The sequence below is a fragment of the Ictidomys tridecemlineatus genome, chromosome 1, assembly GCF_052094955.1.
Source record: "Ictidomys tridecemlineatus isolate mIctTri1 chromosome 1, mIctTri1.hap1, whole genome shotgun sequence".
NCBI classification, from domain to species: Eukaryota; Metazoa; Chordata; class Mammalia; order Rodentia; family Sciuridae; genus Ictidomys; species Ictidomys tridecemlineatus.
In genome coordinates, this window is record NC_135477.1 from 32,930,736 (window position 1) to 32,957,555 (window position 26,820).

Below are 26,820 nucleotides of genomic sequence, written 5' to 3' on the forward strand. Positions count from 1 at the left end.
ATTTGGAGAACCAAAGGAAAGAAAAAAGGAGAGTTGAGGAAGAGGGTTCTCTTAAAATAAGGAGATATCTGCTAACTTTTAATAAATGTACTCATTGCTCTTTATTCAGGAAGGTGTAAATAGAATCCGAGTGATTATCTTCTTTCAAGTGTTTTTTGCAGAATAAATCTTACTTAAGATAGAACCACAATGATAATTGACCTCAGCAGTGGGTAGAAGCAAACTGATTAATAAATAAAACTTCACAGGGGGCAGGAGACAAGGCAGAGCGGCATTCTCTGTATTAGATTTTGGAACTCACTGGATAGACAGCAAAATGCTTTTAAGAAATTGCTTCATAGCTTTTCTTTGTTAGTACTCATTATCCAGCTTAAGAAGCCATTTAATTCAGTGGGTTTTTGGATTTGAGACTCCTATAAAACTTTTAAAAAATTATTAAAGACCCAGAGAGCTTTTGTTTATGTGGGTTGTATATATCAATATTTGCCAAAATAGAAATTAAAACAGAAAATTTAAAAATTTTTATTAATTCATTTAATAATAGCAATTGCTAGGGCTGGAGGTATAGCTCAATGGTAGAATGCTTGCCTAGCATGCACAAGCCCTGGGTTTGATCCCCAGCACCACAAAACAACAAAATAACAACATAAACTTCTTGCATGTTAACATGAATCATATATTTTTATGGTATATTCTGAAAAAAATCAGAGAACAGAGTGATACTGTTTTACATTTTTGCAAACTTTTTAAATGTCTTAGCAGAAATAAAAATGGATTCTCAAATCTGTGCATTTAAACTGATGGGATAAGTTATTTGATGTATAGGAAGAAACGCTGGTCTCATACAGATATATAATTAGAAAAGGAAGGATTATTTTAATAACCCTTTCAGATAATTTTGGATCTTCATCTTTGATAGAACACTAAGCTCAAGGGGTAGCTTTTAAAACATTAATTTCAATGTGGAATTGAAGCTGTATCAATCAATTTGCCATCCTAAGCTGTGTTAAAATCCATTAGTCTGTCCAGAACTTTGACTCTTTCATTCAAGCATATTTTGTGATGTTACCCATGGTCATTGGGAAGATATTTGTTTGCTAAGTTGTGCAGATCTTCCTGAGGTTGGAACTTTTCATTGTACAGTATAAAACAAATTGAGAAAAATCACATTTTAAAATATTTGTCTTATCAGAGAGCCTCTATGTGTTGGGAAGCTATCCAGTTCACCATGCCAGATACAGTTTTTCTAAAACTCTTTTGTTTTTACTTGAAAGCTTGAATTTTGTCATTGGCAAATTTTTCTTGAAATGATAAGCTCACTTTGTTTACAGTCAAGAAAACATCTGCTCCATATCCAAATCTAAATGGCCATATTTGTGTGTCAGTTGTTACTTCAGGTAAAAATGGTATGTCATTTAAAAAAAAAATGTAGTTCAATTCACGACTCACACAATTGTACAAGTTTTCTCAAGACAAACATCATATATCAATATGCAGCTGAAGTGCTATCCATTTTATTATGCCAAATATTAAAAAGATATTGTACTCAAGTGTCAAGATTTAATAAGACTAGTTCTTTTTAGCTTAGTTTTTGTTGTTTTGTTTTGTTTTGCGGTACTGGGGATTGAACCCAGGGGCTCTCTACCACTGAGCTACATCTCCAGTGTTGTTTTGGTTTGTTTTGGTTTGTTTTTTGTTTTTTCATTTGTTATTTTGCTAAGTTGCCCAGCTGGCCTTGAACTTGGGATTCTTTTGTCTCAGCCTCCCAAGTATCTGGAATTACAGGCATGTGCCACTGTACCCAACTGAATTTTCTATTTTAAAAAAAAATTCAGGGGGCTCGAGATGTTGCTCAAGTGGTAGCGCACTTGCCTGGCATACGTGAGGCACTGGGTTCGATCCTCAGCACCACATAAAAATAAAATAAAGATATTTTTAAAAATTCAGGAGAATTCTTTAGTAAAACTGACATTTCATTTTTCTTACTCAAGTTATCATACTATTACTGCTGTCACTACTGGGTATGGTCTGGTGTTACTGCCTTGATGCCTATTGTGGTACCAAGAGTTTTATCCACCATTGCTTTGCACCATCAGTGCAAATGTCAATATAATGAAGAAGATAAAGACTTTTGTTTGCTCTCTTAGGAAAATTATTTCAACCTTGTGGGCCTCCTAGTGGGACGTACAGGAATCTGTGCATCATACTCTTGGGGAGATCCACTGCTTTAGTTGTTTTTCAGTTTTTGCTGAAGGGTCATTTGGAAATATTTTAACTAAAGCAACAGACAATTTGGCCAGTGAGAGCAATGATTAGATGATGTTCGGAATGCTTTTGGCTTTATGTTAATGTCACATTGCATCCAACGCATAACATGACCTAACATCGTTCCTCCCACAGTATCCTCAGGAAAAAACAAATGGACCCAAGGTGCCTGTGGAATTGCGAGTGAACATCTGGCTGGGCTTAAGTGCTGTTGAGAAGAAGTTCAATAGCTTTGCAGAAGGAACTTTCACCGTCTTTGCTGAAATGGTACATTTTATGACATCCTTATCTTGTCCAATTTGGTGGGGAAGAACTTTTGCTTTTCATCCTTAGGGAAAACATTCACATATCAAAAATAACTACAGCTGTCATTACAACCACTTAAAATCCCATGAAAAAGACCTTAATTTAAGAGGATGGGAGAAGATCCTCTTGAGGTCTCTCAACATTAGAACACATGAAGGTGATTAAGACCCTTGTGTGATAGATCCAAGAGATGCTCTCAGCCAGCAGTACTCAAAGTGGATGCCCTTTGAGCTCTTAGAACTTGAACTCAGGAATACCCAGTCATATTGGTGCCTGATGGTAAGACACACTGAGTACACACACACACACACACACACACACACACTTATGAGATGTTCAAATCTTAAAACACTTGCTTGGAGTGAGAGGTCTTTAAATCACAGAAAACCCATTTCCCACTTAGGGGAAGCTTCCAATAGGTTTCAAGGGCAAAGAATACGCTACTGGAATATTTCAAAAGCAATAGAGATAACTTGTAAAACCTTCACTGAGGTTTAAACTTACTTAGTTACTTAAGTCTGATTACAATTAAAACAATAAAAATAATTTCATGAAAATATAAAGCTAAGAGTAGAGTTATTTTGATTTCCTTATTACACCATGTTTAACTTCAAGTGCTTCTTGATTTAAACTTACTATATGTATTTGGTGGGTCTCTTCTGATACATTCTTGGATGAACTCTCTTCTACTTCTTCTGTGGGTTTTTATGTTCAAATAAAAGGAGGGGAGGACTATCTTCATTCTAGCTAATTTATAAGGGTATTCCTGCAACAGCCATCTTTAATTTTTACTTTTCGATCATTTGGTAGTACCTGGAACATAGTAGGTACTTATGAATATTTATTGAATTGATAAATGATGATTGGATTCATTCTCCATTCCTCCATCCACCTATTGGTCCATCCAAGCTTTTAAGGAGCAATGGTTTTCTGCCAGGCACTGAGTCAGTATTGAGGATGACCAAGAAGCCAGGCCTTGTCCCCAAGGATCTCACAATCTGTTGCAGTGATTGCAGAAACTGGGTCTTTTATTGAACATGCAGACTCACAGGGCCATCCTGGGGATTCAGATTCTGTAGCTGAGATAGGGTTGAGCATCACAGATAATTTCAATGTGGAAGGTATGGGGCATTTATGGGTCACGCTGTGAAACAGTGGAACACATAGTCGTGCTCATGGAGACAAATAGAAGATGTGCTGGAGTCCCTGAGTGGAGGATGTTAATGTCCAGCCACCTGAGCAGTGTGGAGTAAGGACTTCAGGGCATATCTAGGAGAGGCTGCCTGCAGGATTTCTTGGCATCCACCAGCCCTCCAGCTCTGTGGCTGCTAATAATCCCCGAGAAACAGTCAACCAGCCCAGGGCTCCTTTCCACTTTTTTCTATTTCCAGACACTTCCCTACACAGAGCCAAGCTCAAGCATCAACTCATGTAGAGAGATTTTCCTATCCATTTGTTTTGTGTGACTCTATAGTTTCTCCAGGCTCTACAGCCTGTGAAGACCAGGGTGGGCACATTAGTAATGATAATGGAAATATCACCATGTCTTACCTTCATGTGCTAATACCAGAGTTTGCTTCTCTGCAACATTTTACTCCCAAGACTTCTAGGAGTTCTTCAGGTGTTTCACATGTGCTTGTAATGAATATTTTTTCTATTATCCTGCCTCCACTGCTGCTAGCTAAAGTCCATAGTCCTCAATTAAGTTTCCCACCTCTACTGATATATTGTCCTTTTTTTCATGTTGAGGTCCTTGCTTGGACTTTACTAGAAACCATGCTGGCTTCTTAGCAGAAGTGGCAGGAACATCTTGTTCCTCCATTTCTAAGTTTCAGGGCCCCTTGTGACAACAGCCCATTTAGTTTCTGTTGAAGCGCATCTCCCCTCCAGGCTCAGAGCCCATATCTGAGACAACATTACTGTGCTCTTACTCAACCAATGGGCTCTTACTCAAATTGCGTCCCTCTTCCTTCAGCCCCAAACTCTCCTATGGCTTATGAACTCATCTTTTCAGTGAGGTCGTCAGTAGAGAAATAGAGATTCCAGTTTGGAACCAAACAGGGATACAAGCCAAAGTCACTAAACCTGCTTCCTAGAAACATCTTGGTCTACCCGCCAAACTCTAGAGAGAATTAGGGCTCAGAACTTTTAGAGTCCATGAGGTCTGGGTGCCAAAAGACCGTCATGTTTCAGATGTGTTCTTTGTGGAATGCCTGGGAAATAATCCATCAATTATATATTATTTCTGTAGGGGAAGGTGTCTCAGATTCTAAGCAGTAAACTTAAAAATAGACTTTATGGAACCTGCATATTTATAAGTTAGGGATTTTGTTGGTTTTCAGAAGAACTACTTGGAGCCATTAAAATAATAAAAATAACTAGTATCAGATAGCAATATCTAATACTATTCACACTTACCTGCACTTCTGAATTCCAGAATAACTTTATGAGGATGGCAGTATTATCCTCCGTTTATAAATGAGGATAATTTATAAACTTCAGCCCCAAACTCTCCTATGGCTTAGAAAAATGAATGGTTTATCCAAAGCTGCATGATCAGTAACAACTCAAGTTAGGTCCTTTTCACTTCCTGTGGTTGTCTAGCTTAATCCTAGATGGACTTGAAAAATGTATGGACTGGCTTTATTTCTTGCTCTCTGATAGTGTTTCACTAACTTTATTTTTTGACAGTATGAAAATCAAGCTCTCATGTTTGGAAAATGGGGCACCTCTGGATTAGTGGGACGTCACAAGTTTTCTGATGTCACAGGAAAAATAAAACTCAAGAGGGAATTCTTCTTGCCTCCAAAAGGATGGGAATGGGAAGGAGAGTGGATAATTGATCCTGAAAGAAGGTAAGTTTTTCATTCTCTGAGAAAAAAGAGGATAGCAGTGAAACCTTTCCTTAGAAATTGCTAAATGGGTTGTCTCCATCATTATTCTTCAGGACATTTATAAAATACCTGTTGAGCAGGAGTAAGTCCACAGAAATTCATAAAAAATTAAAAGATGTCATCAATGTCCCATAAGACAGACAAATATAAAAAGTACCTGATAAATGACAATTGTCACGATTTATTATGTGTGACTGTGCCAAGCAGTGTGTTGAGCACCAACACTACGTCCTTACCAGATAGGTAGAGGCAAGAATTGTGAAGAGCCTGGGGTTTTACATTATTTGCACCAACTTGCCTGCCACAGTTTTATGGATACATGACTCCTCATTCACAGACAAAGAACCTTATTGCCCAAGCAATAGAAATAGCAGAGCATCAACTTTTGCTCTAGATCTCCATGCCCCAGTTCCCACAGGTTGATGTAAGAGGGCCTGATGACATTTGCACCTAATGGTAGATTGCATTGCAGAAGAGGAATCCTGAGCTTAGGGAATCCAAATCTTTTATAATGAACTGTGAACTTGCTGGCCCTTTGCTCTGGGGAGAGACACTATCTTTGCCTTCCAGGCTGGTCTCTATATAAATATCCTTGAAAAGGAAGTCCATAATAAAGGCAATCAGCTCAGCTGCACCTCAGTTGGTAAGATGTGCAGAAATGAAAGATGTTCATGGAGAGATTAAGTAACTTGTCCAAAGTCACAGAACCTGTAAGTGGTATAGCCAGGGTTGGAAGCTAAGACAAGCCAGGTCATCCAAGTCAGCACTCAACCATTATGCTGGAACATCTGCAAGAAACAGTAGAAGGCAGACATTTAAGGGTGAATCATAAGGTATGTGAATGATATCTCAAAACTGTTATTAAAAAAGAAAAGAAAGAGTAGGGTCCTGGAGTCTGGAAGAAACTAAAGCCTGATTCTGGAATGTTGCCAATAGCATTAGAACCTGAGCTTGAGTTTGGAGGAAACAAAACTGTAAAGTTGTATTTTAAGGCACCCAACTGGAGTCTGGCCTCTCTGGCACTTGTTTCTTGCCATTGCGTAGCCATTAAGGAGAGAGGGACGTGAGCAAGCCAGCCTGGTAAGAGCCAGTGCTTGCACATCAATGATTTTGATCCAAGACAGATCAGCTTGCTTCAGGTGGATTTGGGGGGTTAGTGAGGAGAAGGAAAGTGGGATTTGAATGGCACAGAAAGAACAGTGGGAGGAATTGTGGTTGGAAAAATAAAAGGTCAAAGCATGTAAGGGCTGGATAGGATCCTAGAGGGAGCAGCCAGGGTTTTTATTCTCTTTCTCTGGGGCCATAAAAGTGAGGGATGAGCCCACTTTATATAAATAGTTGGGATTATTTATTTTTTGATACCTCTCCAGTGTTTGATTCTAGAGGAGGATACAGAAGGAGAAGATGCAGAGATAGTAAAGAAAAAAGAACCCTCATTTGAGTTGGTTACCTGGCAGAAAGCTAGAATCAAACCTCTGTGTTTCTTCTGTGGGTTTTTAAAAATGCTTCCAAATCCAAGAGGAAAACTGGCAAGATAGAGTTATTATGGATTACTCCAGGGTCCAAGTGGAGTTTGGAGTCTTAAATGACTTGGTTTGGCTGTCAACTTAGGAATCATGGAGAACACTGAAACTCCTCCCTTCAATTTGTGTTGCGTAGATCAAGCAATCCATGAGTCCACATTTCCATACTTGGCTTTCTGACAGTCTCCACTCCATTTTTTAAAATAGGAGGGATACAAAAAAATGATTCCCCATTCTTTTGAACTGTTAGCCAAAAGTTTCGCTGAGAAAAAGCTGAACAGCCCTGTATTTCTGGAACAGAAATGGAAGGCGCTGTCTGGGATCCCTATGAGAAGCTGCCCACAACAGTTTTCCTTGTCCTCACCCTAATTACTAAGAAGGAGAAATCACACTCATCTGAGCTCTCTGCAATTTAGGTCTGGTTGTTTCAGCAGGCCCTTTCTCCAAGGAATTGCAAAATCTGATAGTTCAAATGGGAGTTTGGAGCAGAGAGCCCACAGGGTCAAGCGGGGAGGGAACTGGTACCATTCCCAGGGTGTAGGTGCCTCCCCACCATTGGCAATAACTGGGATTGCGGGTTGATAACATGAGTGCTTGCCCGCCCGCAGCTTACTGACTGAGGCGGATGCTGGTCACACAGAGTTCACAGATGAAGTCTACCAGAATGAGAGCCGTTACCCCGGGGGCGAGTGGAAGCCCGCAGAGGACACGTACACGGATGCGGTGAGCTGCCTGCTCTCCAGAGCAGTCCTCATGTGTCATCTCTAAAGCACGAGCTGCTGGGAACCCACCACCCCAGGCTTGGGCCTCACCCTCTTTTTATACACAATTTAACTGGCACTGCTGCACGATCGCTACTTCTGCAGAAAAGAAATGGGACCTAGGTCACTAGATGTTGCCACGTGGTGATGTGTAGGTTGTACAGATTTTTAGGCTAAATATTCATCTATCGTTTAATTAGTTTTTAAAGCCGTAACAACATCCAAACATTTTTAAAGAAAACTATGATGAGTTCTTCTCCCTGACTAGTATCTCCCCAAAGGTAACCATTGAAAGTCGTTTTCTGTTCATATGCAATTCTATAACTTCTTTTTTCCTCACCTGAATGAAATTGTGTTGTATACACAGTTCTACAACTTGATTTTTCACATATTAATATATCTTGGTTAGCTTTCAATATCAATACATACATATTATGAGCTTTAAAAAATGCCTCTAGGGTATTTTATTATATGCACCTACTATACTTAATTTAGCTAAATCTCCTTCTCATAGGCCTGTAGAGTTTGGAAGTGGAGTGTTGTTTTGTTTTGTCTGGTTTTTATAAACCATGTGACAGTGAATTGACAGGTGACAGGGGGGATTCATTATATCATATTTGCATATGCACATAACATAATTTGATCAATCATTCCCCAGCACCTTCCCTTTCTTTCTTCCTTCCTAGATCCTCTTGCTTTAACTCTACTGATGTCCCTTCTATTATTGTTATTGCTTTAATTGTTGCATTATAATTTTATATATATATAAATACATATACACATACATGGGATTCATTGTGGTCAGTTCAAACATGAACATAGCATAGTTTGGTAGATTTCTTTCCTCAGTACTCTGCATGCCCTCCCTCCATTTCTATCCCTCTCCCTTCCTCTACTCTATTTTAATGAGATGCCCCCCCCATTCTCTCCTTGTCTCTCTCTCTCCCTCTCTCTTACTTCCACATACATTTTTATTTACTTAAGAAGGTTTACCTCTAAGAAAGATCTTGGATTTGCTTGGTCAAAATTTAAATTCATGTAAGATTTTTATAAACATTGCTAAATTGCTTTTCAAAGAGGTTGCATAAACGTGTTCCCAGCAGCAGTGTGAGAAGACATTTGCCCAAACACTCACATCCCACTGTGTCAGCTTTGCCAGTATGTGAATAGAATGCACGGAGGCTGTTTCAGTTTCCAGTTTGTTAATTTAAAGTGAAGCTGAGTGTTTGCCCATGTTTATGGGCCACCTTTATTTTCTTTAGTTATGAACTTTCTTTTTCATGACTCTCTTAGTTTCTATATAAACTTAAGTCAGTATTTTATATAAACTTTGCTCAGTCTTACATGATCGTGAACCTCCGTGGCATTTTCCTGTACTTGAAAACAAGTGTCTTCAATGTCTGATCCATCCTCTGATGGGTTCTTTCCTGTAGAACCCCCCATAAAAATCAGTTGTGCCATTTCAGAGTTGAACCATGTGAAATTGCTATTCTTTATTTATTTTTATGTGGTACTGAAGATCGAACCCAGTGCCTCACATGTGCTAGGTAAGCGCTCTACCACTGAGCTACAACTACAGCCCTCAAACAACTAATTTTTATGTAGCAATTGTGCATTAATAAAGATTGGATATTTTGCTGAGCTAAATGAATCTCTAAGATAGCATCTATGTAAACATATGGATACATAGTAAAGTCTAAGAAAACGTACCTTTGATTCTTATTACCACTCTCTCTCTCTCTTTCTTTATTTTATTTATTTGAAGAATGGTGAAAAGGCAGCATCACCCGCTGAGTTGACTTGTCCTCCAGGCTGGGAGTGGGAAGATGATGCATGGGTATATGACATAAATCGAGCAGTGGATGAGAAAGGTAACATTTTGCATCTATTTAGCTGAATGCAGATTAACCAGAGTAAGGGTTTCTTGAGAGGAAAGTCCTACTTCTCTTCGTCTATGACAACCCCATTATGTGTTGCTATCTGTGACTATTTAGATGCAGAATCTAAGGAATAAGCAAATATCTTAGCAGGTGTTGGGTGGGAGATGTTAAGAGTGAAAAATAGCAGGTGCTAGGGGATCAACCAGTTAGGCTTTGAGATACCTGGGGATCCAGGATGAGAAATTAGGAGAGAGCTGGGTTTGGATTTTCTCTGTCCTAATCATATTTCGTGATCTTCATGGGAACATAACACTCACGGTCCCCAGATCAGAAAAGAGAACTGTAAAATGCCTTAAAAGTCATCATATTCAGAAATAGGGTAGATTATTGACATAGCTTCAATTAATAATAGCGTTTATCTTTTTCTATGAAGAGTAATTCTAAGTTGAATTATCAAGAGAGAAAATTTGTTTGTTTTTCTTATAAAAAGGCACACAGAATAGAAAGGACTGGCATTGATGTAGAAGATTTCAAATAAAAATTGAAGTTCTTTATTGGTCTTGATGCTCACATCTGATCTTATAGTTACCATTGATTAAGTAATACCAGCATGCTAAATATGATCCTGGTATTTGTACACATTACTTTGATTGTTTAAAAATAACCCTATATAAAGGTATATTTTACCTTTATGATGCAGAAACTGGGCCATAGACAGGTTTAGCAAGTTTCAGGAAACTTAATAAACAGCCAGCACATGGGAAGTCCTGGGATTGAACCCAGGGCATGGAACTACACGGTCCATACCCTTATTCTGTGCCCCTCTGCTCCTTGAGCTGCGCTTTATTCTTAGGTGCACTCAATTCTCATGAGTGACTAGAGCGTGCAATAGAGGAGAATCCCGTGGCCACTACGGAGGTTGCCAGGGAATGAGGCTGCTTCAGTTAGGCTAAGTTGCAGCATGTGAAAGCAGCACACCAGTCATAATAGCAGAAAGCACGTGGGGGCAGAGACAGTGGATGTTTCTGGAAGCTTACTTGGAGATCTGGTAAATGAATCTCTTTTGAGAAACTGAAAAAAAAAAACAACTCTGTTCCAGGCTGGGAGTATGGCATTACCATTCCTCCTGATAATAAGCCCAAATGCTGGGTTGCAGCAGAGAAAATGTATCACACTCATAGGCGGCGAAGGCTGATCCGAAAACGCAAGAAAGATTTAACACAAACCGCTTCAAGTACTGCTAAGGTAAGAGGAGCAATAGGGGCAGGAGATGGGATGTGGATAGGGGTAGGCGTTGCCTTCCACACAATCAAGTTTCAGTGGATGAGGCTCCTTCTAAGAACTATGTGCAAATCAAGGGTCTGAGGTGCTCCAGGGTTCTCCAAGTGCCCCTATCCCCGACAATACCATCATCATTGCCTGGGAATTTGCTACAACTTCTTCACCCCCAACCTACTTCTTTAGAATCTCGGGGGGGGGGGGTGGACCCAGCAATCTGTATTTTGACAAGTCCTCCAGATGATTCTGTGGTAAGCTAAATGTTGAGAATAGCTATGACAGTAGTGATAGACACTGAAATTATTCACAGAATAGCATAGTAGTGGCAATAGCTCAGAACTTGGAACAAGATGCAGAAAGATTCAAATCCTGACTGTCTTTCTCATCTGCAAAATGGGAATACTATCTATACCTATGTAATTGGGGCATTATAATGCTTCAAATGGAATAGTAATATCAGAACAATAATAAATGACATGTTTTATGTGCCTTCTACCATGCAAGGTACATAATGTACATCATCTACAATCTGTAAGCTCTGGATTTCACGCCCATTTTACAGATGATCTTCACAGAGATGAAATAGATTTCCTCTAATCATTTGTCTAGTAAGTGTCAGAGTTGGTGTTAAACAGGATTTTCGAAACTGAAATGTCAGCTACCTGAAGGCAAAGGCCCCATCTGTCTTTTTCTTCATTGCTTTCTCTGACTTTAACACAATCCCTGTCAGGTAGCAGGTGCTCATATTTGTTGAACAAATAGAATAAAACATTGAAAAACGACATTATTTATGTATAAAATAGTGTTTAAGCTGAAAAATACTAAGTAGTTGTTACAGATGTAGTATATTCTAACCTATCATTTAATTATGAATTCTGCAAGACATTTATTGAAACCTTGAGGAGGGAGTCTGTCATTTATCCCCTTTGTATATAAGACTGAGATAATAACATTTTCCAAACTGTAGCACAGTAGCACTTTCTAATGACCTGATGAAGTGAAACAATACAAAACAATTTGAGAAAAATCCACTTGCTTTACCCCATCCCCAGGTCCCAGTGAGGAGCCCATCCATGCATTTCCTGTTAGTTAGTTTGTTTTTGCAGTTCTAGGGATCAAACCCAGGGCCTGGCACATGCCAGGTATATGTCTGCCACGGAGCTACATCTGCAGACCAAGGTGCCCCTCCTATGGTATATCCACCACATGCCAACATTTCTTTGCACTTTAATTGTCTAGTTTTCTCTCTGTATTGTCACAGTCCATCAGCTCTGCAAGAGCAGAGATCCTATTTTGTTCTTGGCTGTATCCCTGGCTTCTACCATATGCTTGACAGAGTGGATTTTTATTACTACATGTTTTCCGATTGACAAAATAACCTGATTTTTCAATATAAGCAATATAGTTACTATCCTTAAATGTTTTACCTCTGTTTTAGGCCATGGAAGAATTTGAAGACCGAGAGGGATGGGAATATGCTTCTTTAATTGGCTGGAAATTTCACTGGAAACAGCGTAGTTCAGATACTTTTCGCCGCAGACGCTGGAGGAGAAAAATGGCTCCTTCGGAAACACATGGTGCAGCGGCCATCTTTAAACTTGAAGGTGCCCTTGTAAGTAATCAGTAGCCAAAGCCCAAATAAAATAGAAAATATATTAGTGTTGGGTGCAGCACCACCAATTCCGTGGAGGCGCCTGTAACCCCAGAGCAATAAGACTACAGATAGGTTGAGGGAAAGTCACACATCCTAGGTGTCCAATATTCTTCTAGAATAACTAGACTATTAACATGCGAAAGGTTCCAAGAAATACTACTGTAGACACATCTATTCCACCTAGCATTTTTCAAATATATCAGTTCCAGAACTGTTTGTTCAGTAACATCTATTAACATCCAAGTCACAAGTTGCTTGGATCATCCCTTGGAAATTGCAACTGTCCACCCAATCAAGGTTAAATATACACATGTGAAGGAACAGAGGGACAGCTCACAAAATTTGAAAACAGTTCAGATAGAAGCACAATAATAATAATATGCAGGGATCTAAAAAGAAAAAAAAGTAGGCAGGTGGAAAGAATGAATAAAATAATAGCAGTGGATGATCTAAAACAATATGGCGGCAAAAAACCATCTCCAAACATAGCTGGGTTTTTTATTTCTGTACTGTGACGCCACTATATTCTTCTGCTGTTTTATCTACCTCCTTTCATCCTTTTATTTTCCTTCCATATTTCCCCCTGTTTTCCCTTGCTTTCAGCAGCAGGGTTTGGTAGACCTGAACTTGAGACAGAGGGGACTTTGACCTCCTGCTCTCGTGCACTCCTGCTAAGTGATTGGGGAAGTCACTTGCTGTCCTGCATTTAATTCATCTTCAACAATGGGGTGATTGAATGATGTAATCTCTTTTAAAAGCCACAAATCTATTTGTGATTCTCGACTCTTGGTTGGTTTGTTTTTAGACCATGTTAACTGATTTTTCTGCCTCCTACTTCAGGGTGCAGACACCACTGAGGACCAAGATGAGAAGAGCATGGAAAAGCATAAGCACAGCGCCACCACAGTGTTTGGAGCAAACACTCCCATTGTTTCTTGCAACTTTGACAGTGAGTTTTAAATGTGTCTTTGTGAATTCTGCTTCTAAGACTTTTATCTCAAAGAAATTTTTCTAATCACTAAATATGATAAAAATCTCTTTCTGAGAACATGACTTTCAAATTCATCCCATGATGAAGAGGAGTTTTTTTAAATATAGTTTTTAAAACTGTATCATATTTGGGGTGAAGGGTGATCAAATTGCTGATTTTAACATGTCTATCCATAGCTATTCATTCAATTTTGTACATACTCCAAATTATTATTTGATTAGGAAAAAAGTTTCAAAGTTTAAACATAGGTTAGTTTCAGAATTTCGGAAGGAGGCAGACCTTCTCTATAAAAATAATAGCAAATACATAGGCCTTAGCATGCACCAGGAACTGTACATACAGAAGCTCATTTAATTCTCATAACAACCCTTGAAGGTAGGTGCTGTCATTGACTCCATTTTTGCAGATGAGGGAACCAATGTACAGGATGATTCAATAACTTACTCAAGGTCTTGAGGCCTATAAGTATTAGAGACAAGATTTGAACTCAAGCATTCGGGGTCCCAGAGTTCAACATTCAATTACAGTGCTCCTCTCTCCCTCTCAAATTATGTGTTCTTGTGTGTGAGGGGGCTGTGTATGTGCATTAATATAATAATAAAGAGCAGGAGTATATGGATTTTGAAATGTCAAAGAAACTTTTGGTAGATAACCGTATTTCTGATCTGGTGCTCAATTAATACAGATAGCCCTATTTTTATAACTGCTAAAGACCCACTCTCGCTTTAAAAGTCTGTATTCTGACAAGGAGTAACCCCAATTCAGGTCTTGTACAACAGGAATAATGTTTTCCTAATTGACACCTGTGTTGGGCATGCTGTACTATTTTTTAAAAAATGGAATAGTTCCCCCCTTCTCCATGAAATATACTGTTCTGAGACACCCCAGTGGATGCCTGAAATTGCAGATAGTACTAAAACCTAAATTACACTAACTTTTTTCTTATACATGTATGCCTATGACAAAGTTTAATTTATAAATTAAGCAGAATAAAATGTTTATAACAGTAACTAATAATAATATAGGATAATTAAAACAATGTATTACAATAAAATTGATATCACTACTCTTATTCTTTGGAGCCATTATTAAATATAATAAAAGGTACTTAACATAAGCAAGGCAATATTGATATCAGGACAGTCACTGATCATTGAGATAGATACTAACAAGTGGGCAATGTATACAGGATGGAAACAGTGGACAAAGGGATGACTCACAATCCAGTTGGGATGAAGCAGGATGATTCAAGATTTCATCACACTGCTTAGAATGGCATGCAATTTAAAACTTGGGAATTGTATACTTCTAGAATTTTTCATTTAATATTTTCAAACAATGGTTTTCAGTGGTAGGCCACTGAAACTGTGGAAAACAAAACCACAGATCAGGGAGACTACCATAAATTTTATTTTACCGATAGCAGGACTACTTTCAGGGGAACACATCATCACTATTATGTGTGCTCTTTACTCTAGGGGGCTACATCCAAGTGACCCACTTCTTCAAAACATGTATCACCTCCATAATATTCCAGAAGAAAAAAAGCCAGAATACAGTGTTATAGTTCTTGTATGTAATCTCCATTTTGTTCTTTTCAGGAGTCTATGTCTACCATCTGCGCTGCTACATCTATCAAGCGAGAAACCTCATGGCTTTAGACAAGGATAGTTTTTCAGGTAAGGGAAAATAAACCAAAAAAACATGCCACACATAATTACACAGCCACTCCTTTTCATCAAGTGGATGTTTTCTGTCATTTCTAACAACAACGAAAAACCATTTTGTGTGCAACTAGTTTGGTGTGGTGGAGGTAAACTGCTCACTCATTAGATAAACAATTCCTGAGTGCGGGAGACACACAGGAGATGCATGGCCCTTTAATGCAAATAACACCTGATTAATTAAAAGCACCAAGAAGAGCAATTTCTGCTTTCTATTCACCTGGGTGTGTTTTTATCCCTGGGCCTTTGGTTGATTGGTAAATTAAGATCCTTTATGTTATTTGTAGCTCCCTCTCAAGGTGACAAGAAGAGCACACATTTACCCATCTTCCTATGTAGCATCAGGATTTCAGCACTGTGGAGTCCCTTTTGACCTCCTCTGCTACCTGCTCCTTAGTCCAACACCATGAAATCATAAGGCTAGCTGGGCCAGATGGCATTGACCTGTAATCCTAGTGCCCCTCGGTGGGAGGATTACAAGTTTGGGAGGATCACAGCCTAGGCAAATTAGAGAGATCTTGTCTCCAAAATAAAAAAAAAAAAAAATACAGGTCCTGGGGATGTAGCTCAATGGTGGAGTACCCCTGGATCCAATCCTCCATATCAAAAAATAATAATAATGATAATATATAAGCTGGGTACGATGGTGCACACCTATAATAAGGGACTCAGGAGGCTGAGGCAGGAGGATCATGAGTTCAAAGCCAGCCTCAGCAATTTAGCAAGACCTTAAGTAACTCAGTGAGACCCTGTCTCTAGACAAAATATAAAAAAGGGCTGGGGATGTAGCCCAGTGGTTAAGTACCCCTGGGTTCAGTCCCTGGTAATAATAATAACATATGAGGTTAAGCATCCTTCACACTGAAACCCTGGGTGATTGTGTTGCCTTTGGCCTAGTTATAAGGGGAAGGTTGTTGGGAGGGGAGGGATGGTTGAGGACTTTCCTGCCTTTGGATTTGTGCTCTTGGCCCTGAAGCTGTGATTGTTCCCAGGGCCATCCTGGGCTATCAGGAAGCATTCTACTTTGGGACTTGAGGCTCAGCAGAGCTTCCCTGTATCCGCTATGGAAACAGTGTTTAAATCATTTTCCCTACATTCCAGTGCCCTCACATTAGTTCTGGACTGCATTCCAAGCAGAATATTAACTAAAATATGTTAAGGGATAAATTAGTTATCCCTACACTGTATTACACAGCTCCAAAATGGTTTGGGGGGGACATTTTCAAATATTGTCCACCAGGGGGCACTCCATCACTAAAAGTCAAAGTTCGAATTCTTGCAAAATTCTTGACCAAAGTTGCATAAAACTCTAAGCAGTTTGAGATGTGTAAGATTCACCATCAGGGCAAAAGCAAATAATTTTATTCATAGAATTATAGCTGCCTGCGATACTAAAAACAAAGCACCATTTGACATATATAAGAGCTTCAGGTAAAACATTATTTTTATTTATTTGTTTTATTCTTTGAGTTGGGATCTTGCTATGTTGCTCAGGCTGGCCCTGAACTCCTGGGTTCAAACCATCTTCCCATTTTGGCCTCCCAAGTATCTAGGACTACCAGCACATGCCATCGTGCCCTGCACTTACACATTATTGCTCCAATAGGTGAGCCTCCAGCAACTCTAAAATGGGTTGCTGTGATTATTTATCATGGATGAAAACACAGATTACTTTTTTTGCACATAAATTTCTTTCCCTGCATTTTCTAGTACATGGAAACAAAGCTTTCTACTACCATACATTGTAAACGCTATGCACATCTGCGTCTTTCTTTTTTACTACTACATTCTTGAGCCCTGGCACTCAATAAATATTTGCTGAATAAATGGATTAGCAGTGAGAGTAGAAGCAATGATGGTAACTGGCTTTTATCAGTTGTGCCCTCTATGATGAGCTCGCTCCTAAGCAGTTTACATTGTTTACTCCATATCATCCTTTGAACACTATGAAGCAGTTACTACTTTTATTGTATGGAGGAGGGAACCAAAATTTAGGAAGGTAAAATACTTTTCCCTGAGATCATATAGTGGGGTGGAAGGGTTTGAACCCAGGTGTGTCAGACTGCAGAGCCTATGCTTTTAATCATGAGCGTGGAAGATTGTGTGTCCAATTAACCTTGGTGGGGATATACTCCAGAGAGGGAAAATCTTCAGCACACATCAGGGCCTAACATCAACATGACGCCCACTTCTGCCACACCCTGCTCCCCAGAAACCCAATCCCCACGTGGGCGGTGGGAGTTCCTGATGGTTGTATCCAGAGGAAAATCATGAGGTTGAGATGAATGATCCTAGGGAGCTAGACTTTCACCATGGCTCCACTTTTATTTCTATTTTAGATCCATATGCTCATGTTTCCTTCCTCCATCGAAGCAAAACCACCGAGATCATCCACTCAACCCTGAATCCCACATGGGACCAAACGATTATATTCGATGAGATTGAAATCTATGGGGAACCCCAAACAGTTCTGCAGGATCCACCCAAAGTTATCATAGAACTTTTTGACAATGACCAAGTGGTAGGTGATTTGGAATTTCTGAAGGACTTGGGGGATGAAGGGGATTTGAAGAGGTGTTTGTTTAGGAATTTGAGGTTTGTTTGTCTTTCCAGGGCAAAGATGAATTCTTAGGACGAAGCATTTGCTCTCCTCTGGTGAAACTAAACTCAGAAATGGATGTCACCCCTAAACTTCTCTGGCACCCAGTCATGAATGGAGAGAGGGCCTGTGGGGACGTCCTTGTGACTGCAGAGCTGATTCTGAGGGACAAGGTACACTGCTGCTTTCCCACTTGTGTTCTTTCAGCTGCTTAGAATACTTATGGATGATTCTAGGCACTCTGAACCAAGGGGAGGCACTGACATTCCATGTTTGTTTCACAGGATGGCTCCAACCTTCCCATTCTTCCATCTCAAAGGGCACCAAACCTGTACATGGTCCCCCAGGGTATCAGGCCTGTGGTTCAGCTCACTGCTATTGAGGTACGCCACTCTCTGGGTTTTATTTGATCAAATCAAATGGATGTAGCTACAGAACATAAATCTTTTATAAAGGATGACATCCTGTGGCACCTTTTTTTTTTTTTTTTTGCTATTCTCTAGCTTTCTATAAAAATTTTCCAAAAACTTGAAATATTTCATCAAGGAAATTGAAGGCTTGTTAAAGCAACTAGAAGTCAATTCCAACATTATCAAGGGAATCTAGAGTCTTCATCTATTGAGATTCAGCAGAGCTTTTCAGGTCAGTTAGAGAATTGGGAAAGCAAAGGTGGCCCACGAGAAGGTGCCTTGTGTGTGTGCAGGGTGTGGCAGGCAGAGAGGACAATGAGAAGGGAGGAATGGGCACTGGTGACATGTTAGACAATTGGGTCAGATACAGACTGATGGAGCTGACCAGGTAACTTGAAGGACAATGGAGGGCCTGTTCTCAAGGCCTCCCCCATCCAGTTATACAGCAGTGACTGAGATTTCCCTTCTCCAGCTGCCTTGCTAGAAGTTCTCCAAGACTGAGGCAGGTAGCTTTAAACAACAGCTATCATTGTTTAAAGTTTATGTGTCAGACACTGTGTTGAGAAGTTTCCACTTGATCCTCAGAGTAGTCCTGTGATAGATGACACCTTCAGGCCTGTTTGTGAACGAGACAGAGGTAAATTTGTCAGCATTCACTTGGCTCAGCTATGGTGCAGCCAGGGCTTGATTCCTACACTCTGAGCTGCTCTGCTTTTTCTATCAGCTCAGGCAGGAGAAGGAAAGGGGCAAAATTCTGCATTCTAGGCTTTCTAGGTTAACATTGACAATCACGTGAGGCAAATCTGTACCGACCAATCTTGAAAACTTTACTAGTGAAGTTAAATCGAATTTTTCCTTGAGAACAGTCTTTCTTAATATGTTGAGTTTCTTTCGCTTCTCTTCAACTTGCTTTCCCAGATTCTAGCTTGGGGCTTAAGAAATATGAAAAACTACCAGATGGCTTCTGTCACATCCCCCAGTCTTGTTGTGGAGTGCGGCGGGGAAAGGGTAGAGTCTGTGGTGATCAAAAACCTTAAGAAGACACCCAACTTTCCAAGCTCCGTTCTCTTCATGAAAGTGGTACGGAATCCAACGCGCTGCAACAGTGTGTGTTGAGTAGCTGAATTTTATTTGAAATATGAATGTATATCCCCCCCACACAGTATATTTATTTCCCAAATTTGACAAACAGAAAACGCCTGCCTTGTGTTCAGCTTGTCGGTGACTTTACCCTCTTACATTCTCTCACTCTGTCGTGATGGTTTCTTAAAGCTTCAAACAACTCCAGGGATATGGAGGCATCTGTGACCAATATTTACTAATTTCTCCAGTAAACCTTCCATTTATTCTGTTCTCTATTTATTATAGGCCCTTGGTCGGCTCCCCAAAGGTGGAATATTAACCCCCATTGTGCCTCTACAGAGGCACATGGACCAGAACCCTCTGGATAGGGACTGTCTGTCTGGGGAAGGGGCAGCTATGGGGGAATCCCTAGCGGGTGATGGGCCGTTTTCTTGACAGCTCGTGACTGTGTCCCTGGGATGTACCTTCTTTATTCCATCACCGTTGCCTATGGTTATGAGAGGTGGGAAGCATCAGAGACACTTCACAGTCCTCTACCAGCGACCTTGTATTACTTGGAGCAAGAAGAGGTCACCAGGACTTCTGTTTTTAAAGCAGATAACTTTTACAAAATGAAAAATCCTCCTTTTTTACTTCACTGTATAAAAGAGGTTAATTCCAGGCATCTTCTGAGCTTGAAGGAATGGAAGGCCTAGAACCTTCCATTTCTTGCCCCACCCCAGTCATTTTCCTGCCCGAGCGGTGTCTCCAGCACATGCCCTTGAACACTACAGCCACGTGGCTTAAGCTCTCATTTTGCAGATGAAGAAAGTGAGACTTAGGAGAAACGACTTGTCCAATGTGATTGCAAATGTCAGGCTGCATCTTCCAGGTGACAGTGACTGTACCCTAATTTCATCCACTGCTGTGGCTCAGTGCTAGGTGAAGGCAGTTGTTAAACTGGCAGGGTGGACATTTTTACCCCTCCTCCCTCACTTTGGAGGCAACAAAGAGCTTAACTAGTGTGCACATGGCTAGCAAGTGGCTGGCCAGAGTTTGGACTCAGGTTCTTCCAACTCCAAAGCCTATATCTTGCCCCATAATGCTGCAGATGGGGAGCCATGTAGATGCTTGGAGCCCGAATCCCTGGTCTCCCTTGGGCCACTGCACTCATTCTTGTTTACTCTCCACCCCTCTTCTACCTTCCCCCGTCTAGTGAAGTCAGCAAAAAAGCCACTCAGTGAACCTCAGCTTCTATTCTTGTATGAAGTCAGAGATAGAAATTCACCTGAATCACAAGGAGACTCATGAACCAGCCCATGATGGACAACCATCAAGGCCCCCAAATTCCAGGAGTGGGCAAGGAAAAGTGAGCACCTCACTTTGGCCTTGAACTTCTAGGGCTAAAAGACTCCTGACCACTGTTATTTCCCTGGGAAATTTAGTTTTGTCTCGATCATTTCTAAATTCTGCTCAGGACTTGGCTAGTAGTTGACCAAAGTTCTGGGCTCATCAGTCTCATACAAATCCCCGCTCAGGAAGCAGAGTACAGGGTCAGTGGTAAAGAAAGCCAATTCCACATCCTGTTACCCAAGACACATAGTGTTATCGTGGGCCAGGTACCGTTCTAAGCACTTCACGTATATTAATTACTAGGCATGGGGTGGAGGGTTTTAGAAAAGTTCCCTGAAGTCCTGCAGTCTCCGGTGGCAGAGCCAGCCACTCGTCTAGCACATAACTTACTAAACTACTTACTCTTCGTCCCTCACGCTGTGCATAGTGGGCAAAAATAATCTGGGTTGGTCCCTTCAGGGAATTTATTAGCAAAGCTGCTTTTGTTGCGTCTTGCAAAAAGAAATGACACCCATTCTTTTGACCCCCAGTTCTTGCCCAAGGATGAATTGTACATGCCTCCTCTGGTGATCAAAGTTATTGACCACAGGCAGTTTGGGCGGAAGCCAGTGGTCGGACAGTGCACCATTGACCACTTGGACCGTTTTCGCTGTGACCCTTATGCCGGAAAAGAGGATATTGTGCCACAGCTAAAAGGTAAAATGTGAATCTGTAAATTATAGTTGGGGGCTTGTCATGCATGGTCTGATTTAATCTACATGAACCTTCTCTAGATGAGTATTCATTGTCTGGATTCTGCAGAGGAGGAAACGATAAAATTTTCCGTGGACCGTGTAACCCTCCCAAGGAAATGCAGCTAGTTAGTGGTGGAGCAAGATTGGAATCCTGGCCTCGATGTGGGGCCCAAGAAGCATCTTGTCTCTAGACAGACATCAGATGTCTTTTGAGGAAGTGTGAAGCATTTCATGAATTTTTTTTCTTGCCTTTCAAGAAGCAGACTGTTCAGGGACAACTGTTCCCACATCAGTGACAAGGATGAAGTAAATTCCTTCAACCTTCCGAAAATGGTTATTAAACATTCATCAAACAGCATTCATCCACCTAAATTCTGGGAGCCCGAGGAAACCAAGACAGCCATGTTCTGACAGTGCAGAGTCCAGCAGGGTAGATAGACTAGGAAAGGAGTGATTGCCATCCAGCATTATAAGTATTTTGATGGAGAGATTCAGGGAATCACCCGCTCCATGAGTATTGAGGGAGGAGGAGATTTTTATTTCCAGTTACTTTTCATCTGTTGATCTCACTTTATTAATGCATGACTGAGTGCTGTGAAGTATTTGAAAGATATCTCATGGTTATCCATAGAGGAAAAGTTTAAGGTTTATCTGATCTTGGGCCATATAATTAATATGTAAATTATAGAGCAGGGCAAAATGCCTTAGATTTCCATATTATATGATAGTGATATACATTTGCTATTACCTATTCAATAGTTTCTTTCTTTTAGCTTACCATGTGCTCAGGAATGTATTAGAGGATGGGGGTTCAGTCACTTTAGTGCACAAGATCTCAGCTTCATGAGATTAGAAATCAATGAAGAACTAAAACGCCCTTCACAGACCAATTCTCTTTCAACTTGCATAAGTTTTTTTTTTTTTTTTTTTTTAAACAGAGCTTCTGAAACTGATCTTCTGTGTGGGTCTAAGCATTCTGTTTCCCTGATTCAAAGAGGTGGAAAAAATCCACAGTCACATTTAAGCAAAACCCTACATGGGCTTATCAAAAAATATCCCAGGCCAAAACATTTTATGTTGAATTGATGGTGCCTAAAACTGCAACATTTTTCATAACAATGAGGCTTGTTGTAACTGAAGAACTTGTTTCATTTGGGATTCCTCAATGGAGAGAAACAATTTGCATATAGTATTTTCCCTAATTTTTGTGACAGGTAGTTCTTTGGTCCAAATATGGGAAATCATTAGAAGGTACAAATGTTGCAGACTTTGGTCCCGGAACACTTACGTGGACCGGTTTTTCTCTACTGGTCAAAGGTCGGTTGGACCCAAAGGAGAGCTCTCCTGGTTAGAGATTAAGGAGGAGTGTGGGCAACACTTCAGAGAGCCCCAGAAGAGGGAAATCTGCTACGTTCTTAAAACTGATGATAGGGTAAGACTTGAGGAGTGAACCTTGCCTGCTCTGATGCTGGGAGCACACTCAATTACCTCTCCCCCAGGCCTCCAGGTTTTGTTTACATGAGGACGATAGAGAAATGAAATGTAAGGAAGAACTTGCGTTCAGTTATGTTCATGCGTCCCTGCCCACGTGATTCTCATGTTCCGTGTTATTACATATTGTCTAGAGTTGCGGGTGAACTCACCTTGGAAGAGACTGGTTATAAACCTGAGCACAGCAACTGGTGTATCATAGATGCTTAATAAGTATTAGTCTTCCCTGCCCCCCACATTCCTCTGAACATTTCTCTGACATTTATGGAGCATCTACTCTTCTCCGGGTTCTTTTGAATGGTTAAAATACAAACCTTAGGGTCAAAAGGACCATTCACTTACTACTAATGGTTTAACCTGAAGCAAGTGACCTTCTTTCTCTTAGCTTCAGTTTGTTAGTTGTTAAATCTTTTAAACAGAATTAATGGTAGATATTCTAAAGGATTATTGAGGGATTAAATGAGATCATCTAGGTAAAGTGCTTAGCCCATGCCTGGCACATGGTGAGTACCTAAGAAATGCATCTTCCCTCCCTCCTTTATGCCATATGTCAGCTGCCTGGGTGGCTTAAACAGAAAGTTCTTTTGGCTTGGCAGTGTTTGTTCTGCCTGGGTTTTGGCTTTCTGATGAATGTTTGATTGCCTGATGCCTCTTCAATAAAAGGGAGAGGTGCACCTATCCCCCCAACCCTGGCCCATGCTGAGTCTCTGGCACCCGCTTTCAGCTGAACCAAACCTGGGGAGCTCAGCAGGGGTCCTGATCCCCAAACCCTGAGTCACAAATACCTGAGGAATTATGCAGAAAGTCAGGGCTTGTGCCTTTTCCCCAGAATATTCTGTGAGGACAACTTCAGACCCCAAATATGCAACTGGCCACCATGTTTTCCCTCCCTCCCCTCCTCTCTCCTCTCCTCTCTCTCTTCCTGCTCTCATTCCCTCCACTCTCTTCTCCTCTCCTTCTATTATTTTCTTTATTTTATGTGTCTTATGAACAAATCCCCAGAAAAGAAGGCTCCTTAGGATGTGGGTTTCCTCCCTCACCCTGCCATCCCATGAAGATAGGTATGACCCACTGTTCTTTTGTGGGTACTTCCTATGTCTAAGGATTATGCTAATTGTGCAAAGTGGAAGAAAAAAATGGGCCATGTAGCCTTCTAGGAAAAGTCTATAGCCATATTACATTTTGGGGAAAGTGATGGATTGTTGAGTTATTTTCTATGTTCAGATGTGGTCCTCTCCATTCAGAAAGCCTCATTCAGGAATAAACTCGACCATCCATCCTGTGGCTGTTCAACTTGAACTTGGAGGAGAATGTTCACTGCTGTATTTTTCTAAATATCTCAGATTATGAACCTATTTGCTTGTAGCCTCCCTGATGACTGCACCCCCCTGCCGGGATGTCATTGTTGAAATAGAAGATACCAAACCGCTGCTGGCTTCTAAGGTAGGCTTCAGAACTGACCCTCAGATACTGTCAGTTTTATCTTCCAGATATCCGAGCATTTGGTGAACTCAATTAAATAACCATGCAGTGATATTAAAATAATAGTCATGGAACCAATCGATTGAGTACTGAGTACAAACATCTGAATCATGCATTCATCCATAGTTTAGATGATGTTGTGTAGACTAGTGGCCCTAGGCCCTCACTAATGAGTCACCCAGCATACTTAGAACATTATTCACACCCAGCCCCCACCCCACCCACCAAGAGGGAGAGACACTCAGACACAGACATCGGTGTATTTTCAAACCTCCTGAGATGATTCGGATACATGCATGCAAGTCCGAGAGCCGCTGGTGTGGGACCTTCCAAGGGACGCCATTCTCTGGAAAGACAAGTTTCAGGAGTAATTTAACAGCATCGCAACATTCAGAAGAACAGAGACACATGAGGCAACCCAGGTTTTTGTTTTGTTTTTCTCCTTCCTGAAGCAGAAATGTCATAAATTTAATGTCCCTATTTGTCAGTATAAAGGACACCCGAGACTTCATATTCACTGTGGTTTTGAAGTAATGAAACAGTTGGAAATAGTCACTCAGGACCCTATTTTAAAACCATTCCAGCCCCTTCCATAAGAAGGAAAGAAAATCTTAACCTAGAAAAAAAAGGAAACACCAACTATCTTGCTGTTTCTTTTGGCATTTAAGATAAACTCTCACAGCATGTTTTAATATGCAAACGGGCCAAAAAATGCACATGATTGAGCTTTAATATGTTATGACCATAAACAGTGCCTTTAAAAAAATCCACTTCCTTCCCACTATGTTAAACTCACTAGCAGTTGGACCGGATTACATGTGGTCTCCATAGCCAGCGCCATGGCAGCCGAGCATTTGATTCTACTATCTGGAAATTCTACACGGTCATAAATGAAAATATCACATTCTCCATTCCTTAGAGTAAAATGACAATGTCCACCTTGTAAATAGCCCCAGTCAGTCTCAATAAGACAATAGTAGCCTTGGGATAAGGAAAGCATAAGATATTTAAGATTCCTTATGTAGATTTTCATAATTACTCCAGAAAAAAAGGTAGTGTCAGATCTTGCTCAATAATCTACTTCCAACTTTACCATCTAACGTTGTCAGCCAATTATTACTGCATGCTTTCTGGGTGCACCGTGGCCCTAAGTACCACCGGGAGCAAAGAAAAGAATACATCAATATTCTAAGTCATTTATTGACAGTAGTTAACAGATGACTAGGCTACTGTAGCAACCCATCGTGAAAGGTTAGTTTGTAGCATAGCAGGATTGGGGATGGGAGTCGTTCCCGCTGCACAATATGTGACTTTAATCAGCTTGCTCTCCTCAAACCTAGTTGAGGTACACTGTGCTGGTAAGAAAGGATTATTAGAATCTCCTCGGAACTCCTGAGCCCACCTGTTCATCCAGGTAGACATTGTACATCTCTGTAAAGTCAAATGAGCAGCCAATGACAAACTTGCTGATGTCCTTCGTGACACGTATATGTAATGTACATAAATTACCACTAACTGAATTCAGGCCTTGTATCTGGGTAAAATGAGGGAGTAGGTCAAAACTAACCATGCTATTGCTGGGGGCTGGAGACTGTGGCTTTAGGTGACAGCATCATGTTCTGGATACTCATGGCATTACCCTGTGATGTTCATGAGAGCTCTTAACAAGTAGGCTCAGCACTATCATGAGAAATAAGAACCTGGGGCAAAGTGCTCAAGTGCTAGCCAGATGACATGGACATGTCTACATGCCATCTCAACAACTGCCTTCCAATTCCAGTGCTTAAGCAGTATGTCAACAGCACTCAGCAAAATGGCTTCTCCAAGGACAGTGCATGTATGTATGATAAGAAAATGCATGAAGCTGTCTGGGACTGTGGGACTTGATCTGAAGACTCTTATTCTTTCGGATTCTTTCTACTGGTAGATTTTGGAGTGAAAGGTGATCTTTAAACACATAAGATTGTTTGAAGACTAAGGGAAGAATCCCCTGTGCCCTTTAATAATAACTTGACTCTGATTGTGAGTCCCGTATAGATATAATAAAGTGTTTCCCACAGGCTGCTTCTGTTACTTTTACAACAAATAATGAGCAAGTGGGCACAAATGAGTCCTCCCATACTAATCCTAGATTTTTAAATCATCAACTTGTCTTGAATGACTTTCTTTTAAAAAAACAATTTAAAAAGGCACACACTCTTCTTTGAAGCAGTTTGGTATAACTGAAAATAAATGTGATTAAACCCCCTCTCTCCAAAATCTCAGTCAGCTGTGATGATTTAACCCTTCATCCTGCTTTGGAATGAATCTAATAGAAAGGACTGACACATCTATCTTTCTCTCTGACACTCTTAGTAATTCTGTTGTGTGGGACAAAACTCAACCTGGACGTGCAGAAGGGAAACCTGCGGAG

At 40.6% G+C, this 26,820-nt stretch overlaps 1 protein-coding gene across 2 annotated transcripts in view; it reads left to right on the forward strand.

The window, feature by feature from the left end:
- Myof (myoferlin) overlaps nucleotides 1-26,820 on the forward strand; it is a 151,247-nt gene that overhangs the window by 95,067 nt on the left and 29,360 nt on the right. For both annotated transcript variants that reach the window (XM_078037972.1, XM_078037965.1), the window contains 14 exons: nucleotides 2,401-2,532; nucleotides 5,263-5,426; nucleotides 7,597-7,711; nucleotides 9,515-9,620; nucleotides 10,729-10,874; nucleotides 12,346-12,519; nucleotides 13,402-13,510; nucleotides 15,154-15,231; nucleotides 17,616-17,797; nucleotides 17,890-18,048; nucleotides 18,160-18,258; nucleotides 19,204-19,365; nucleotides 21,231-21,396; nucleotides 24,292-24,368. In XM_078037972.1, the coding sequence (XP_077894098.1) occupies nucleotides 2,401-2,532; nucleotides 5,263-5,426; nucleotides 7,597-7,711; nucleotides 9,515-9,620; nucleotides 10,729-10,874; nucleotides 12,346-12,519; nucleotides 13,402-13,510; nucleotides 15,154-15,231; nucleotides 17,616-17,797; nucleotides 17,890-18,048; nucleotides 18,160-18,258; nucleotides 19,204-19,365; nucleotides 21,231-21,396; nucleotides 24,292-24,368 (1,869 nt within the window). The remainder of the gene's footprint in view (nucleotides 1-2,400; nucleotides 2,533-5,262; nucleotides 5,427-7,596; nucleotides 7,712-9,514; nucleotides 9,621-10,728; nucleotides 10,875-12,345; nucleotides 12,520-13,401; nucleotides 13,511-15,153; nucleotides 15,232-17,615; nucleotides 17,798-17,889; nucleotides 18,049-18,159; nucleotides 18,259-19,203; nucleotides 19,366-21,230; nucleotides 21,397-24,291; nucleotides 24,369-26,820) is intronic.